The sequence below is a fragment of the Eschrichtius robustus genome, chromosome 6 (assembly GCF_028021215.1).
Source record: "Eschrichtius robustus isolate mEscRob2 chromosome 6, mEscRob2.pri, whole genome shotgun sequence".
Lineage (NCBI taxonomy): Eukaryota > Metazoa > Chordata > Mammalia > Artiodactyla > Eschrichtiidae > Eschrichtius > Eschrichtius robustus.
In genome coordinates this window covers 69,601,737-69,619,401 of record NC_090829.1, presented here as the reverse complement: position 1 = coordinate 69,619,401, position 17,665 = coordinate 69,601,737, and the positions used below count along the sequence as shown (strand labels likewise).

Here is a 17,665-nt window from a genome sequence, read left to right as displayed (position 1 = left end):
GGGTCCCCAACCCCCAGGCCGTGGACCGGTATCCGTCCGGTCCGGGACCTGCTAGGAACTGGGCCGCACGGCAGGAGGTGAGGGGCGGGCCAGCTAGTGAAGCTTCGCCTGCTGTTCCCCATCGCTCCCCATCGCTCCCCATCGCTCGCATTACTGCCTGAACCGTCTCCACTGTGGGAAAATTGTCTTCCATGAAACTGGTCCCTGGTGCCAAAAATGTTGGGGACCGCTGGTCTAGAATGGTATTTGGTGAGGATATCCTGGACTTCTGACCTACACAATTGTAAGATAATATAATTTGTGTTGGCTTAAGTCCAGAAGTTTGTGGTAATTTATTGCCATAGAAATAAAAAAAAAACTGAATACATTTGTCTGTATGATTTAGGGCTGATGTCTGAGTATAAATGGTTAATACATAAAAACATTAAACTGATGTGATTTTTATTCCTTGAGCCCTTAAATTCCTTCATGGACAACTCCCCGTTATAACTCCAGGGAAGGGGTAAGGTAGAAGCCATCCCGGGATGGAGGAAAATGCTCAGGGAAAGTCCCAGACAAACAGAAGAAGAAGTGAGAAACCAGCCCCTTCCAGGTGTTCAAAGGACCGATGAGAAGAGGAAGGAAATGGCACCTGGGAAAAGAGTAGTGCCTCACATGTGAACTGACCTCCCAAAGCATCTGCAGAATGGATAGTGTCACAAAAAATAATCCTCTTACTTTTTTAAAGAGAAGTATGATGGTTTCATGCATCATTATAAATTAGAACAGAACATTTATTGGTCCATACTACCAATGTATATTTTCAAAAGTCAAGGTAAAATAAATGAAAATAACATTTTTTTCTTTCTTTACTATGGTTAATATACTTTTCCTGCTCAAGTAAACTAGAGGGAGTTGTGGTATGGTAAAAAGCACAAATAAACTCTTTTTCTCCTTCCTTCTTCCCTACTCTTTCCTTCCCTTCTTTCCCCCAGATTTGATCCAAAAAGTATTAGTAACCAGGGGATGTTGACTTGGATTCTATTTATTTCTTCTACTTACCCAAAAACAACAATACCTTAATAAGTTAAATAATTTCTACACAGTTTCTATCTATTCAGAAGTAAAATGGTAAACTAGTATTTCTCTTAACATTTTTGCTGATATGAAATATATAACCATACTACAATCTACAACACATTCACTGACAGTAATGCACAGTGTATAAAACATAAATGTTAACATAGAAAAACATTTTTAAGACCAAAAGGGAAAACCGTACTTTCTGAGTATCTAGTCCCTCTTGTGACAAAATAACAGTATGACATGGCTTATATTATATATCCATTTAAAACAATCCACCTTTTCCATTCTAAAATATTCTGAAAGTAGTTTAAGGGTACAGAATATCTATTAAAGTAATATAAGGAGGATGGATTATTTTAAATATAATTTTAAACTTCAGACTAAAATACAGACTTCCTGAGCCAAATAGGATTTTCTTTAAAATTTATATTCTTTGATAATTCAATTTCTAAAGATGTTCACCATTCTAAAACAACTGTTAGAAAACTTATATTTACACTTTTTATTTAGAATCACTTCATACATACCAAAGAGTCTATAAATTCACCTATGTTGAGTTTAAAAAAATAAAATAAACATCCCTATTGGTAGCACAAAGTTAAGAAATAAAATATTACCAGTACTTTAGTATTACCAGTACTTCTTCCTCCCAAGTTGAATCCCTCCCATGACTTCGTCCCAGAGGTAATCTGTAGGACGAATTTTGATCTAATATCTCTCTTTATTTTCTTTATAATCTATATGTTTTGTTCAAAAGTCTCTTGGTTAGTTTAGATGGCTCTAGAATTTTATTTGAAAGAAATGTGTGAATACTTCTTGACTTCTTTCAGCAAATATTGTGTTTTGAGATTTGTCCATGTTGTCATGGGTAGATGTAGTTCTTTTATGTTCAGTGTCATATGGTATTTCATTTTATGAATAATGAATATACAACAGCTTATTAATACATTTTACCATGGATGGGAATTTGAGGTATTTCTTTTTCTTTTTTTATCATTATTGTTATGTACTGTTCAGCTAGAAATTTTCTTACACGTTTGTAATGCACATTTAAGGATTTCTCTACAGTATACTTTTAGAAGTAGAATTGCTAGTTATGCCTATACTTAATTTTATTACATAGTTCCAGACTGTTTTCCAAAGTTGTTGTACCAATTTACACACCCAAGAGCAGTGTATGACAGTTCCTATTGTTTCAAATCTATGTCAACCTTCCCATTGTGGACTTTTAATTTTGTCAATCTAGTGCATTTGTTGTTGTATCTCATTGTGTTCTTAGTTTGCTTTCCGTGAATACTAATGAAGTTGCTCACCTTTCCCTTTGCTTATTGGCCACTTGGATTTCTTCTTTTGGAAGTACTTAAGTCTGCTGCCTGTTTTGCTATTGGTTTGTTTTTCTTTTAAATATTGATTTGTAGGAGAATTTCTTATACTCTGAATATTAGACCTTGTCAATTATGAGCAAATATCCTTTCCCATTTGTGGTTAATCTTCTTTATTGTGTCTTTTATGAAAATCTTTAATTTTGTTTTGAAATTTATCAATATTTTTACATTTTGTTCATTAAATCACCTCTAATGTTACAAAAATATTATCCTATGTTGCCCTAAAACCTCTTGCAGTTTTGCCTTTCACATTTATATTTTTAAACCTTTTAAAATTATTTGTTATTTATGGAGTGACATAAGGGTCATATTTCTCCTTTTTTTTTCTATATTCACACCTAATTATTCATAAATTTTAGATTCACCTTGTCAAGTTTCATGGGAAATCCTTTTGCAGTTTTACCTGGAATTATATTGAATCTAAGGTATAAATCAGTTGGAGAAAACTGAAATCTTTATAATATTAAATCTTACTATCCAAGATCAGTTATTTAGTTTATCTTTAATGCCTTTTCATATATTTTTATAATTTTCTCCATAAAGACCTTCAATAATTTATTGGATTTGTTGTTGCTTATCATTTAAGAATATATGTTGCAGGATTTTTTAATAGGAGTCCCTTATTTGGTTAAAAAAGGCCCCTTCTGTTACTAGTCCACTGGTGATTTAGATCATGAATAGATGTTTAATTTTATTGAATGCTATTTCTGCATCTTTTGAGATGATATGGCTTTATTTCTTCAATTTATTAGTTCTATTATTTGACTTTCTAAAGCAAATCAACACTGTACTGTATTTTTGTGATAAACCCAACATGATATTGGTGTATTATCTTTTTGATATATTTTTGGAATTGTTTTGTTGATTTTTTTGGTAGGAATTCATATCTATAATTATTAATGAAGTTGTCCTGTAATTTTCTTTTCTTGTTCTCTCCACACATGGTTTTGGTGTCCAGATAATGCTATTCTCATGAAATGAGTTGAGAACTGTACCTTCTTTTTTAGGTATCCTTTTGTTACTTACTTAACTATGTCATGGTCTGAGAATATGTTCTGTATGATAACCAAGCCTTTAAAAATTTTAAGGCTTATTTTGTGAACAGATACTTTGTTAATTTTAGTAGTTGTTTCATGTGAACTTAAACATTTTTTCCCCCAGTTGTAGGATACACAACAATTTTTATTGATCCTGCTTACTGTTTTGAGTTCCAAGGAAAGAAACTTAGGAATCAGAGTGTGGAGGGTGTTCCCTAAAAACAATAGTCTGATTTGCTGTTACATCTTAAAGGGACAATAAAATGCTTGGCCCCTTTCAAGAAGGGCATGCAGCTCTACCAACATTGAGTAACAGCAAAAAGGGAAAGTATAGTAATGGCTAACAGAGAATGTTCATTTAAATAGTTCAGTAATTTAGATGAGTAAAACACAGAATTAAATAAGTATACTTTAAAGCTTAGGTGAGTATAGTAGCCAGGCTCCAAGATAAACCCCAATAATTCTACTGTAATGCAGTCTCCTTCCACACTGAACAGGGCTGACCTCTGTAACCAATAGCATATTGTGGAAATGACTTCTAAAGCTAAGTAATGAAAAATATTGCAGCTTCTGCCTTGCTTTGTTGGATCACCCATTCTAGGGGAAGTCAATTGCCATTTCCTAAGTTCATCGCACAGCCCTATAGAGAGGTTTACATGGCAATGAACTAAGGCCTTCTGGCAACAGCTAGTGAGGGACTGAGACTTCCTGTCATCAGCATTACGAGTGGGCCGTTTTGGAAATGGATATCCCCAGGCCCCATGTAGCCTTCAGATGACTGCAGCCCTGGCCAGCTTCTTCACTGTAACCTTGGGAGAGACCCTGAGCCAGAATCATCCATGCAAACTTTTCCTAGATTTTTTATGCACAGAAACTGAGTGAGAACATAAATGTTTACTATTGTCTTAAGCGGCTACATTTTGGGTAACTTGTTTGCATAACAATAGAGATCTAATATGGTAAGATTCAAAGTGCTTTGGGATTTCACAAGAGAAGAGATCACAGCCAAGTCTGGGGGTTCCAGGAAGAGCTTATGGGGCATATGAAAACAATAAAACAAACGTTGACCCCTAAGTCCTGCAATATTGGTTACCACAATTTAAAATTACAGAATTAATAAAAGACTATAGGAAGTTAGATATAAATTTATGAGCTTGGAAAAACTGATGTATGAGACAGAGTAAAATGAAGGAGACTCAGCAAGTCCCTGTAAAGAATGAAAAGAGAAATCATTAAAGTCCACAGTCATGTTTAAATTTAAAAGAGACAATTAGGCCTTCAAATTCAAATTCCAGAATGTTCTGATGAAGGACCACATTAAGTCTGAGTGATGATGTAGTTTTTAAGGGCCAATACATAATGCCTTTTTTTCCTGAGTCCACCTTCAGAAGCAATACAGAAATAAGATATGAATGATCAATGTGGAGAAATCAAAATGTCATTTTGATCAAGCTGAATGTAGAATAAGACTTTAATTTGCATTTAAATGACTTTCTTACATCTCCTTTGAGGATTAGATGGATTTACACAATTAGTCATAATTATCAAATAAAAACAGAAAGAAAAGGGATGAGCTAAACATGCTCAACTACTCCTCGCAAACTGACCTATGAAGTACGTGATTACTTCTCCTTTGAGAAGGAGTGAATTAAGTGGTGGGGCGTGGGGCCAGTCTTTCCTTAACTGGAGTTTCTCTACGTGGAAACACAAGGCTGAGAAATATGACTAAATAAATGGGATATGTTTAGAATGATGAAAGAAACTGCTACTTCATTAGCACACAGTTGACTTATGACTTTTGGAGTTCTGTCTCAAAAGTGGTAATTCAATGTTAAATAGATTCTATTAAACGTATGATGATGGTGCTGACTAGGCATAATGTCAGCTTCTGAAGTATTATCCCAAGGAAAGGGCCATACGAACAAGCATTCAGAAACAAACCAGGAGCACTGGAATGAAAAAATGAGATTTAAAGGGTTCACTGTAAAGTAACCCAGGCATGCTTGATTTGGAAACTACTGTAGAGCTGTAGGATTAGGCAGAAAGGATTTTCATTTGCTTGGCTCATAAGCCTCTTTGAGGGTCTGATGACACTCAAAACTTCTATCCAGCAAATGAATTTACACAAAAATGTCTTCTAGAATTTTCTTTTTGGGGGAGTAGGTAATGTACATTTCAAAGCCCATATATGGAATCAAGTATTATCCCTTTTAGGAGAAAGTTTAAAACCTTCATATATGAAGGGTAGAGAGAAAAGGTAAAGGAACTCTCTCTTTCCATGGAGTTGAGCTGGGGTGTAAGAGGCAAGCAGTAAAGAACAATTATTGGGAAAAATGACCCAAGATCAATGCTCAAGTTCATTTCCTATAGTACAGACAGGCTTTTAAATATGAGGAAGAAAACATGGAAATAGGGCACCACATTCTGAATCCTTTCTCTGTGTTCTTCACTATGAAATGGAGCCCATTTTGAAGTACCTCCTTTGGGTATTAACAATTACGTGCTGGAAAAAAGTAGCAAAAATCATGAGATACCTAGGTTGGTCTCAGCCTGCGACATTGCTTCACAATGAAGTAGAAAGGTGAAATGTTAGGATTTTCACCTTTAATCTTTGGCATGGTCATCAAGAAGCGCAATCATATCTGACAAATTGAAGTTGGAATTGCTATTCTCAACTTTAGTCTGAACCTTATGTCTGGCTTTGGATAGAAACACATATACCGTTGGTACAGTTTTTCAAAATGATTTATTTAATGCATGCATTCTAAGTGAATCTCACTTTTCCTGGCCTTGGACAAGTGCCTTATTCACATATAACTTTAATTTCTTTATCATAAGCAGCTTATTTCAGTGGAAAGTCATTGGACTTGGAGTTCAACAACTTGATGTTGTAGCTACATTATGCCAAGGAAATCATTTTATATCTGTGAAAATATACTAATAAAATGGGGCTAATATCTTCTTAGGGTGTTAGGAATAAAAAAAACCCCAGTGTATCAGAATGTTATAATTGGATTCTTTCTATCTCAGTTTTGGCTGTGGCCTAGAAAAGTTGAAGGGGGAAAAAAAAAAAAAAACTGTGGTACTTTCTCTTGCATTCCAAAGTAAGGTGCTAAAGTTATGCACTATTTGTAAAGGAGGTTGTTACAAACTAATTTCCTCAACCTTAATCCAATAAAAAGATTGATATTGAATAGGTAAAGAAGGAGAATTTCTCTGGAGCAAGTTTCTGGAGAATGGTGACATTTCCCTCTTCTTTCATATAGAGAAAGGGCTTCAAGAAAAGTTTGCATATACCCATTGAAGCAGGGTAGACCTCACAGAACAGACTATGAAATCTAAAGGGCAGGATGCTGTAAGAATTGGCTCGATGCCAGAGTGAAGAAGTGGTTATATAAGCAACAGCTTTACTTTCAGTGACCAGAGTCAAGGATGTGGGTTTTCTGTGGAACAGATGTAGAGCGAGCATGTGGGTAGAGTTGGCCTAGGTTAATTATAAAAGGAAACTTCCCTGAAGGGCTTTTGGCCAGGGGTTATGGGTGAGGCGGCCTCAGCAGGATGCTGCTGGTGGTGTCAAATGAAGAAACTGAGCGGGTAGGATGAAGGTGAAGAGCAAAACTGACCTGCTGAAAGAGAAGCATTGCTGGAGGCAAGGTATTTATGTCAATGTTCCCTATGGGGTTTATGCAGTGACCCCACAAAATGGCCCATGGTGAGGAGTCATCTTTGAGCATTTACTGAGGCCAGAGAGCACAAAAGTCAAGTCATGATAGCATCAGTCAAGTAAGACTTTTCTTTACTTCTCTGCACCCACATCCCCAATACTGGAGGAAACATAAGGCAGCCCAGTGTGGTAGGGGAAGGGGTGAGGACAAACTGACCACAAACCTCTTCCCAGTGCAGCTTTCCAGCTTGAAAAGGAGAAACTTTAATAGTATTCATAGTTTGGGCTAAAACATATTATTTTTATTATTTTAATTACTGAAATATGATTGTTTTTCTAGTAAAAGTGATGAGACGAATTTTTATTATTTCAGTGTGACCTGTAGGGTCATAGTACCTGCCTGTGTTTTTACCCAAGAGATAGGAAACAACTCCTACTGAATGGGTTTGAATGCATGTGGGTGAGGGATAAAGTTGCTTTTCTAATTATGTTCTATGGAGTCTTCTCTTTCAATTAAGTGGTTATAATAACAATGTTAGAGAGCAAAGTGTTTATTGACCTGAATCTATAGAATGTATATAACTGTACTGGGTGTCTTCCATCTGTTCTCCAGATACACTCTCTGACTTTTCTCACCCTACTTTCAGTCAAGGAAACTAACCTCTCTGGATCCCAGAAAAGTGCCTGTGCTCCCTGGCTTTGGTTTGGGACAGGCCTAATGGGCAGCCTTGGCAGGAGAGACTGGAAGGAGAGAGGAAGTGAAGTCAGAATAATTTTCCCCTCGCTGCCTCCTTGCAAGATCACTTCCTCCTAACTGAAGGTCACGGCTTCTCCCAAGGCATCTGACTCTTCAGACCAGGGTCCTGGGCTGTTGTGCCATCCATTATGATTTGTTTCTACCCAGCCTTTTGTAAATAGTCTTCCTGTGTCTAAATCCTTCTCAAATTTTCCTATTTCAAATGTTTCCTGTTTCCTGCCTGTTTCCTGCAGGAACCCCGAGTGACACAATGATATTACTTGCTTTGCTGACCTCAAAATATTAATGGGAGAATTAAAACAATAACAGTTGTGAAAATGATTACCCTAATTAAATTCAGATATAAAGTATTATTATTTTTGTTAATATTTTACAAGGCATTTTCAGTGTTGTGTGAAGAAGTGAGAGAAACCACCCTTTAGAAAAATTCCAATACCTTCTAATATTAAAGTGTCATTCAAATAGTAGATACGATTTTGCTAGGGATATGGTCATAGCTGCTTCCTTTTATTTTTCATAAGCTGAATGACCATTAACTTCAGGCTTTAAACAAGTGAACTGAATGAAGAAATATTTTGAACTTCAAAGCATAGTTGAGATAACCCTGCCCTGAGAATTAAAGTAACTTGCACATCCAATTGAAAATGAAGCTAGTGTCATATTCAGGTGAAAAAAATGTTAAATATGATATAAAATAGGAAACAACAGATGGTTCTTTGCTTCATTTTATGATGATCTGACATGGACTTTGCCCTGGTATTTTTAATATTTGTTTGTTTTCTTTTTTCTTTTTCCCTAGCTGTTCATTCATTCTTCACATTTTCAAAAGCAGAGTTTAAAATTTTTCTTTTCTGAATATAGTAATTGAAAATAAAATAATGCATTTCATATGCGTGAGACAGAGTTTTAAAATCTGTGGTCATGTAATTCAAGGATCCATAAACATGGATGGGAAATGTTACACCTTTAGTCTCATTATCCTCTAATCGAAATATAGCATTTGTTTCAGTTATGAATGTAGAGAACAAATCACAATTGTGTTAGTAGTAAGTAAACCCTTGTCACAGTAGAAATCACAGATACATTCAGATCACGTTTTTATCATTACAGATACTTTGAAATTGTTTTTATGTTCAGCACTACTTGAATTTATTGTTATTTAGACATGTCTTTTAGATCTTATTTTATGCATTAATAAAGAAGCATATATGTTGCCATATTACAAATTCATTTTAAGTATTATGATAATTCTGTTTCTATATATTAGTAACCTATGAACTCATGACGTTTATCCATTTAAAAACAATATTCTGAGAAGGGGTCCACAGTGGCCCACGACACAGAAAGAGCTTATGAATTCCTAGATTTAGTGATGGGTGAAATCTTTGGGCTACAGTATGGAAAATGGATCTCAGACCTATAACCTTCTCTCAGTGAGTATGAGAAAATAGAAAATGCATGCCCCGAGAAGGAGAAAAATTGATGGCATATACATGAACATCACAAGTGTTTGTAAGCAACAAAGAAAGTGTTCTGTATACGTTCATGCATAGTAAGGTAACAAGATAATCCTGGCCTTGTGAATAATTCAAAAGCAAGTAAAGAAGTAGTAAAGCTATCTGGACTAAAGGACCAAAGGTCTTATCTCATATAATGTAATCAAAGAACAGCAAATAACATTATGTACAGCTCTCCCAAGCAAAATTACGATAATTTTTAGAAATCTTTTAATAAAATAGTTGCAAAACTCTAACCTGTATATTCTTGCTAGTAAATGTAGGAAAACACACATTTTAGTCCTGTGACTTTATCATATACATTTAAATGATTCTCAAATATCTTTGCAACAGATGATAGAAAAATTTAACATTTAATGTTGTTTGAGTTAGCATTATACTTCGAAAGAAATCTAAAATTATTTTTCAATTAAAACTCAAGAATGTGTATAGAAATATATTATGCAATATCTATTACTTATCTCCCATTGTTTTCCAAATCTCTAATAGACAGATTTAATGTTTGCTTTAAGACCAAGAACAGGAATTCCTGAATAAAAAATGAATCCTGAAGGAAAATCTCACAGGAAGTGTTCATGGAATCTAATTCAAACGGGGGTAAAATAGGGCTTCCCTGGTGGCGCAGTGGTTAAGAATCCGCCTGCCAATGAAGGGCACACGGGTTCGTGCCCCGGTCCGGGAAGATCCCACATGCCGCGGAGCAGCTAGGCCCGTGAGCCACAACCACTGAGCCTGCGCATCTGGAGCCTGTGCCGCGACAGTGAGAGGCCCGCGCACCGTGATGAAGAGTGGCCCCCGCTCGCCGCAACTGGAGAAAGCCCTCGCACGGAAACGAAGACCCAACACAGTCAAAATAAATAAATAAATAAATTTATAAACACTGCCCTTTCTTTAAAAAAAAAGGGGGGGCTTCCCTGGTGGCACAGTGGTTAAGAATCTGCCTGCCTAATGCAGGGGACACGGGTTCGAGCTCCGGTCTGGGAAGATCCCACATGCCGCGGAGCAACTAAGCCCGTGAGCCACAACTACTGAGCCTGCGCGTCTGGAGCTTGTGCTCCGCAACAGGAGAGGCCACGACAGTGAGAGGCCCGCGCACCGCGATGAAGAGTGGCCCCCACGCTCCACAACGGGAGAAAGCCCTCGCACAGAAACGAAGACCCAACACAGCCAAAAATAAATAAATAAATTAATTAATTAAAAAAAAAAAGGCTACGGAAAAAAAAAAAAGGGGGTAAAACATCCACTATCAAAAATAAAAGTATAAAAGACATAAATAAATTATATGTAAAAAAGAAAACTATTAATTTGTATATGCCATTCTAAATAAATGCTAAATAAAACAGTCCTGATATAGGAGGTCACCTTTGTTGTTAAGCCATAGAGTACAAAGGAGCAGAGTCTCTGTATTCTAACTGTAGTCATGAAACAAAATATAGAGTCTTGATTAGGGGAAGTCCTCAATTTTTCAAGCTCATGGGTAAACTTCTGTGCAAATGCATTAGCTGTCCTTAACACTTCCAACCTTCTGGAAGTAGTTGGAGGTGAAGGGAAAGGTAGAGAAAAAGGAAAAAGAAAATTGACCAGTTTTGACCTCTGAAGATCATTAATTACTAATATCCTTTCTTTATACAACACTCAATGGGACCATCACAATCTGGTTCCAGAGACACTTACTAAGATTATATAGGTTTTGTACTGCACAGTCCAGAGGGCAACAATATGAATGATTGCTGCTGAACCTACATCATGCTATTTAGTCATCCCAAGAACATGCCCTGAATGTTCAGGCCTTTAAGCCATCTCTTACCTGACTTCCTTTTAACAGAATAATTTTTCTTAACCCAATTAACCTTTCAAAAATAGTACTAGTTATTTGGGTCAAAATTTGCTGTTATTACGGAATTCGGCAAATCATCTTTTTTCACCATTTTTGGAAAATTATTGAAAAAATACCCATAATTTCTTTAAATAGTGATTCTCTTCTACTTATCACCATTAAACTCTAATTAGATTAAATTGTATGTTATAATTTCTCATTCTGTTCTCCATACCTTTGTGATATATTCTGAGTCATTTTCTTAGCGTTATCATATGGTGAATGTATTTACTCTTCTGCCAGGTCTCATCTCTTGTTTACCTTATTGTTTAATTTCATTTCTTTAATTTGTGATGAAACATTTCAAACACAGGCGAAAATAGAAGAGTATAATAGACTCCCATGTATGCATCATTCTAAGTCAACAATTACTGATTATGGTAGGTCTTGTTTCATTTATTCCATTCCCACTCCTGTATTATTTTGAAGCAAATCCCAGACAAATACTTACAACTAAATATTTAAATAACAATAAATCTAATTTTTAATGTAACCACAGTACCATTTTCATATTTAAAAGAGACAATAATTACTTAAAATCATTAAGTAGCCGCAGTGCACATTCACAATTGTCTCTTACACATGTTAATTTTTAAACAGACCATTGCTTGAATTACAACCCCCCAAAATTGTGACTAGTTAATACGTCCCTTAAATCTACTTTGATCTTTTGGATCCCTTCCCTCCTCCATCTCTTGTTTTTCTTCAAATCTTTGTAAATTATTTATTGAAGAAACTAGGTTATTTATTCTGCTGCTTTCTACAGTCTGAATTGCTGTTTGCTTCCCTATAATGTTTCTGAAGTCATTTCTTTGTCTTCTATATTTCCTGGAAATTGGCAGGTAGAAGTAGAGGCAAGAAATTTTTTTTTTTTCAATTCTGTTATATGGGTAGTGTTGAGTTCTTCCATCAGGGAGCATATAATGACTCACTGTTTTTCCTCTTGTGATGCTAGCAGAAACTGACAATCATTGTCGAAAGCCATCATTTCATTAGGGTTTGCAAAATAGAGACATTCTAATACTACCACTCCTTCTTCATTTATTAGCTGGAATAATTCTATAAAGGAGAATTTCTACATCTACTAATTCTATTGTTTCTTCATTGCTTTAGCTGTACAAATTCTATAAAGAGAAAATTCCACGTTTTCCCTTCTTCTCCATGTCTGCAAGCAACTATTTGTTGTAATATCCTTTTATTCTCAGTTAATAGCCATGAAGCAATCAAAAACTCATTCTAAATTTCATATGCTCCCTCTATTGTCCCTGAATTGCTTGATACTTTGCTGTATCTATATTGTCAGACTGCATAACTATAACACATGGCACTCTTTTTTTTTTTGGAACCATCATCACACTTTAATTCTAAAGTTACGTTCACACCAATTCTTATGATGTTACTTCTCCAGTCATTTTGATTGTTTGAAGAATTTCATCCAGTAGCTTCCTCAGGAAGTACTCATGAGAACAATATTCCATAATTTTTTACACACTTATAATAGTTTATTTTTAGCCTTTATATGTGAAAATCTGTTCAAATGACTAAGTGCTTGCCAATTTCCTTTTCTTCCAAGCCAAGCTGTGTTAGATAGACTATATCTCCTAATATAGTATCTATGACACTTCCTAAAGAAATTGTTATGATGGAATCTCAATGTAGATTATATATATTTATAAGATTTATGTAATAAATATTTGGTGTATATGCTATGTATGCTATTATAAATTCATATATAAATATTTACATAAATGTTTACATGTTGACTTTCAAATTATTTTATAGACTGTATTGCAAGATCCAGGAATCCAAGAAATACTATTTATTAGAAGGCACAATATTTTCTCCACTTAACCTTTGGCTTTCTATAACCTTCTTTAAAAATTGCCTCTCTTCTTGCTTTGTGTTATAATTTGTTATAAATATTTCTGTTTCTTATTGGTATGTGATCTCTTTGAGGGACAAAGACTATATTTTCCTTCTTTTTTCCACGGTAGCCCAACACAGTGCCTAGAACATAAGTGGAACTAACTTGTATTTGTTTAATTAGAATACGACCTGAATTTCAAAATACATGTGTGGTATTTTTTTCAAGTACATGTTGGATAAATTATAGTCCCAAAGTGATGATTTTATTTCCTAGTGTAACCTTGAGAATCTTTCAGAAGCCTAGCAAATTGCATCTTGTATTGATGAGAATCATCGAGCAAAAGCAAAGTCACAGACCAGGAACAAAAGTGATGTGTCCTAGAACTCCAAGCAACCAAGTGAAACTGGACTAAAGGATGTGCAAATGAGTGCAGGAAGAAAAGAGGTGCCAGATTACGAAAATTTTCATAGAATTTCCTAAAGGAGTTTGCTTTTATCTTGTAAGCAATGGGAACTTTTCATGAAAAGATTTTTGTGTTAGATGATCCCCCTGGTAGCAGAGTAAAGGATGCATTTACCAGTAAAGGGGTGAGGATGGTGGTGGAAGTGGAGATGGGGAAAGACTGGAGAAAGAAAGCATGTCAAAAAGATTATTTAGGCCAGAATTAGTAAAGCCTTAATGTAAAAGGATATTCTGGAGATATTAAACATATAAAACAAGTAGGATTTAGAGAATTTAGTGAATAATGGAATATTTAAAGTAAGCAAATGGAATCCTGGTGAGCAAAAGGGATCCTAGTAAATTCCCAAATTCCAGACTTTGGGGAATTGGGTGATCCTTGTGTCACTGCTGCTGTGAAATGTACAGCATGAGGAACAGATACTGAGGGGGTAGAAAATGAATTAAGTTTGGAATGACTGCTTTAAAGTACTGAAACTCAATGATTAAAGAGAGATTTAATTACTCTAATTCTGTTATAACAGTTAACAGTTTACAAAGTACTCATTTGATTTTTATAGAGGTAAGTAATTATCCCCATTTTCCAGATGAATAAGCTGAGGATCACAGAGAATAAGATTGTTATACAAGTCACATGGCTAGAAATGCTTAGAAATTTGACTTAAACACATGTGTCCTGACTCCAGGTCCTGAGAGCTCTTCACTGCTTTCTTGGTATAGGAGAGGGGACTTACTCACATCATTTGGAATGTTGTGTAACAAGGGTAAAAATAAAATGGTACTGTGGTTACCTTTATTAAATAGAAAATGCAACTGACCAGAACATTTATCTCATAGGACACACGTTTCCCCCCTGCTTCCCAAATGCTGTTATGTCTTATAAGAGCTACTTTATATTTACATGTAACAGAATCTTCTTCAGAAAGCATTTTGACAAAAATATTAGTGCATACTGTAGCAGTTATTTTGCTCCCTAAACATTATTTCTAAAATGATGCCATTAAACTCAGAAATTAGCTAAGACACTTTTAAATCTATTTACCTACAAGGTTTTCATTGTATTTTTTTAATGTGGACTTCTCTGTTTCTGAACTCAGAGTGCAAGAATTAGAAAATGAAAATGTTCCTTCTCTAAGAGTTCACTTACCTCTGTTTACCTTTATGATCTACAGAGCCAGCTGAGAGTCTGTCCAGGGGAGAACCAAAACCAGAGAAGCTTCTTTTCTTCTTTGTTTCAATCACATCATTCTCCAGAGACACAAGTTCATCAAGAAGCAAGAGTTTTGCTGCCAGATCAGTGGCTGATTTCTCTTCCTTGACTGTGGGTGGTGACTGAACATCTAAGACTCTAGAATCAAAGGCCTAGAGGGCAGGAAAGGTGATTCCATTCATTAACAAGAAGAAAATACATTCAATCATCTGCATTTGGCTTTTGCTATTTTTAGCTGACATGCCTATCATGAACCTTGATTTCTCATGAGTTATGATCCAGAGAGAAAGACTTTTGGGGACAAAAACACATAGAGATGAGGTTTATCCAAAAGAAATGAAAAGGAAACAAAACACAAACACACACACATACACATACACACAAAGAATAAAAAAAAGGGTAAACTCCTCTAAAGGAGGCCTGCCTCTAAAATTTAGTATAACTGATTATTCTTTCAGATTCTTTCCCGGTAACAACTGCATCCTTCCTTATTACTCCAAAAGCACTTTATCTATACTTCTTTCATCACTGCAATTATTACATTTTCCCTTGTATTAGATTAGCTACAATATATTTGCATTGCCCATTAGATTGTGAGTAACTTGAGGGCAAAGACTATGTCTAATTAGTCTTTTGTCTGCTCTATTCAATGCCTATCCCAGTATTTTGCTCATAGTTAGTACTCAATAAATTTCTGCTGAATATTTATTGAATGAATTCTGAAAAAAATCTAAACCTCATGTTATTTTCTTTTCACCACTCATTCATTCCTTACTGATTCAAGCCACTAAACATCCACTGTGCAGGTCCTGCGTTAGACCCAAGAGATACAAAAATGAGTAAAATCCAGTCTGTGCCTTGAAGGAGCTTAGCATCTCCACCCATGAGATTTACTAACAAATATTAATGAGTGTCTATGATGAGTCAGACCTATCCCAAGGACTTTATTGTCCCATGTCAGATTTCTTGTTTATTTGTTTATTTACGCATATTGCCACTTGGCATGTCATCCAAATCATAAAAGTATAAGCTTCCAGTTTGTGAAGTCTGTCTTCCTTTCTCAGGCGCAATCACAGCATTTCAGAAAACTCTCCTGCTAGCAATCTGGAGTCATTTTGTTGTGCAGGGGATGCTACTTCTTTCCCAAGAGTCTGAGACTATTCCCCTGTGGGAAGAAGGGTTAACTACAGGGATCTCTTCCCTTTCCTCCTTTAGTCACATTCTTGCCAGATTCTTGGTCTGGGAAAGACTCTTTTTCTTCACTTCCTGTCTTTATTTTTGAGTTACTTCTCTTATTCTCTTTCTATTCCCTTCGTTTTTTTCCCAATAAAATGAAACAGTAGTACTTTCCAAGCCTTTTCATCATTGACTCACACAATTCTCTTTTGCAATACTTATAGTCTACCTCAAAGCTCTTGAGACCTAAATCCATTGAGCTCCTTCTTTCCTAAACCATTGAAATCTGCTCTAAGTCTGGTCAGTTCTTTCCGGAAAACCCCTCTTGCCCTGCTCTTTCTGACTCCCATGAGGAGAGATTTATATCAGGTCCTCTTCACTGCTTAATGCACACTCTCAATCACCGTATAATTTATTTATCTCCTCTCTCTCTCTCTTTTTTCTGTTCTGTCCTGAATACTGCCGTGAAGTTAATTATCCCCAAACACTACTTTCATCATATAAAAACATTAAAAATCTCTACAGCTCTTTGTAACTCATAGTTCAAAGTCCACAACTTTTAAAAAAAACCTCAACTTCTGTTACTTCCCTACATGAGCTTGGCAGCATAGAAACTAAAGAGGGGAAGGATGTTATAATCATGAGAAAGAAACTCTTAAGATCAGGAGGCAAACCTTCAAAGGGAAAATTTAGGAGATCTTTTATTATCTCTCAGAGCTTCTTCCAAAAACTATGTGTTCATTCTTCCAACTGACATATATACAATGTAGATTTTTGTTTCTTTTTAAAGATATTCTTAATCATCAGGAAAAATTCACAAAACGTGTATAAAACTTGTCCTTCAGTAAAACACATTTCAGATTCTCACTTTATGTTATTTAAGAAGCACAAAGAATGTATGTTTCTATTAAGATCAAATGAGCCAAATTAACTTCTCTCTGTGTGGCGATGTCCTCACATTTCTTTTCCTTTGTAGTTTAGTCTTGGCAGCAAGAAAACATCTGTAGAGTGATAAAATTTTGGCCCAACTACTCAAATCTTGACATGTAAACGACTTCAAATTTCACATAAAAGCACTTCATCTTCATGTAATTGATTCAATTATAAATATGGCTGAAATTATAATGAATTTTCTCCTATAGTTTTTGGTTTATGGAGTACAAATCTTTGTTGTTACTTACAGCTTTTTTTTTTTTTTTTTAACATTTAGATAGCTGGTTTTCTCTGAATCCACGGTGAGGACAAGGCATAGAGAGAAATGCCTAGTTACTTGATTTTTGTGTTATCAAACCTTCTCCCTACTTATCAGCAACACCTGCTTCTGACATTAATAAAACTGGCTTATGTTCTTAAAAGAAGTATGGTCCCTTAAGCTAGTTTCCATTACCTCTGTTGTGACATCCACTGACAGCACTTTTCCTGAGCTCCAGACCATCAACGTCGCAGCCAGGATAAAATGTGCACTTGCCAATCTCCAGTCCAGCATCTAAGGGTCATACACATCAGGGTTAACATTGATTAGTCTGGCAAGATAGAAAACAAAAATGTCTATAAAGTTTGTTATAGGCAGGTAATAAACCAAATTATTCAGCTTCTATGTGTTGGAGTACACCTCTGCAAAACTTATATGATACTTAATAGAAGCTGTCAAT

At 35.5% G+C, this 17,665-nt stretch overlaps 1 protein-coding gene across 1 annotated transcript in view; it reads right to left on the bottom strand.

Annotated features, from left to right (window-relative positions):
* OSTN (osteocrin) overlaps positions 1 to 17,665 on the bottom strand; it is a 36,995-nt gene that overhangs the window by 8,473 nt on the left and 10,857 nt on the right. The window contains exons 2-3 of the mRNA XM_068545467.1: positions 17,401 to 17,499; positions 14,775 to 14,989 (exon numbers count right to left, since the gene is read on the bottom strand). Of these exons, the coding sequence (XP_068401568.1) occupies positions 14,775 to 14,989; positions 17,401 to 17,499 (314 nt within the window). The remainder of the gene's footprint in view (positions 1 to 14,774; positions 14,990 to 17,400; positions 17,500 to 17,665) is intronic.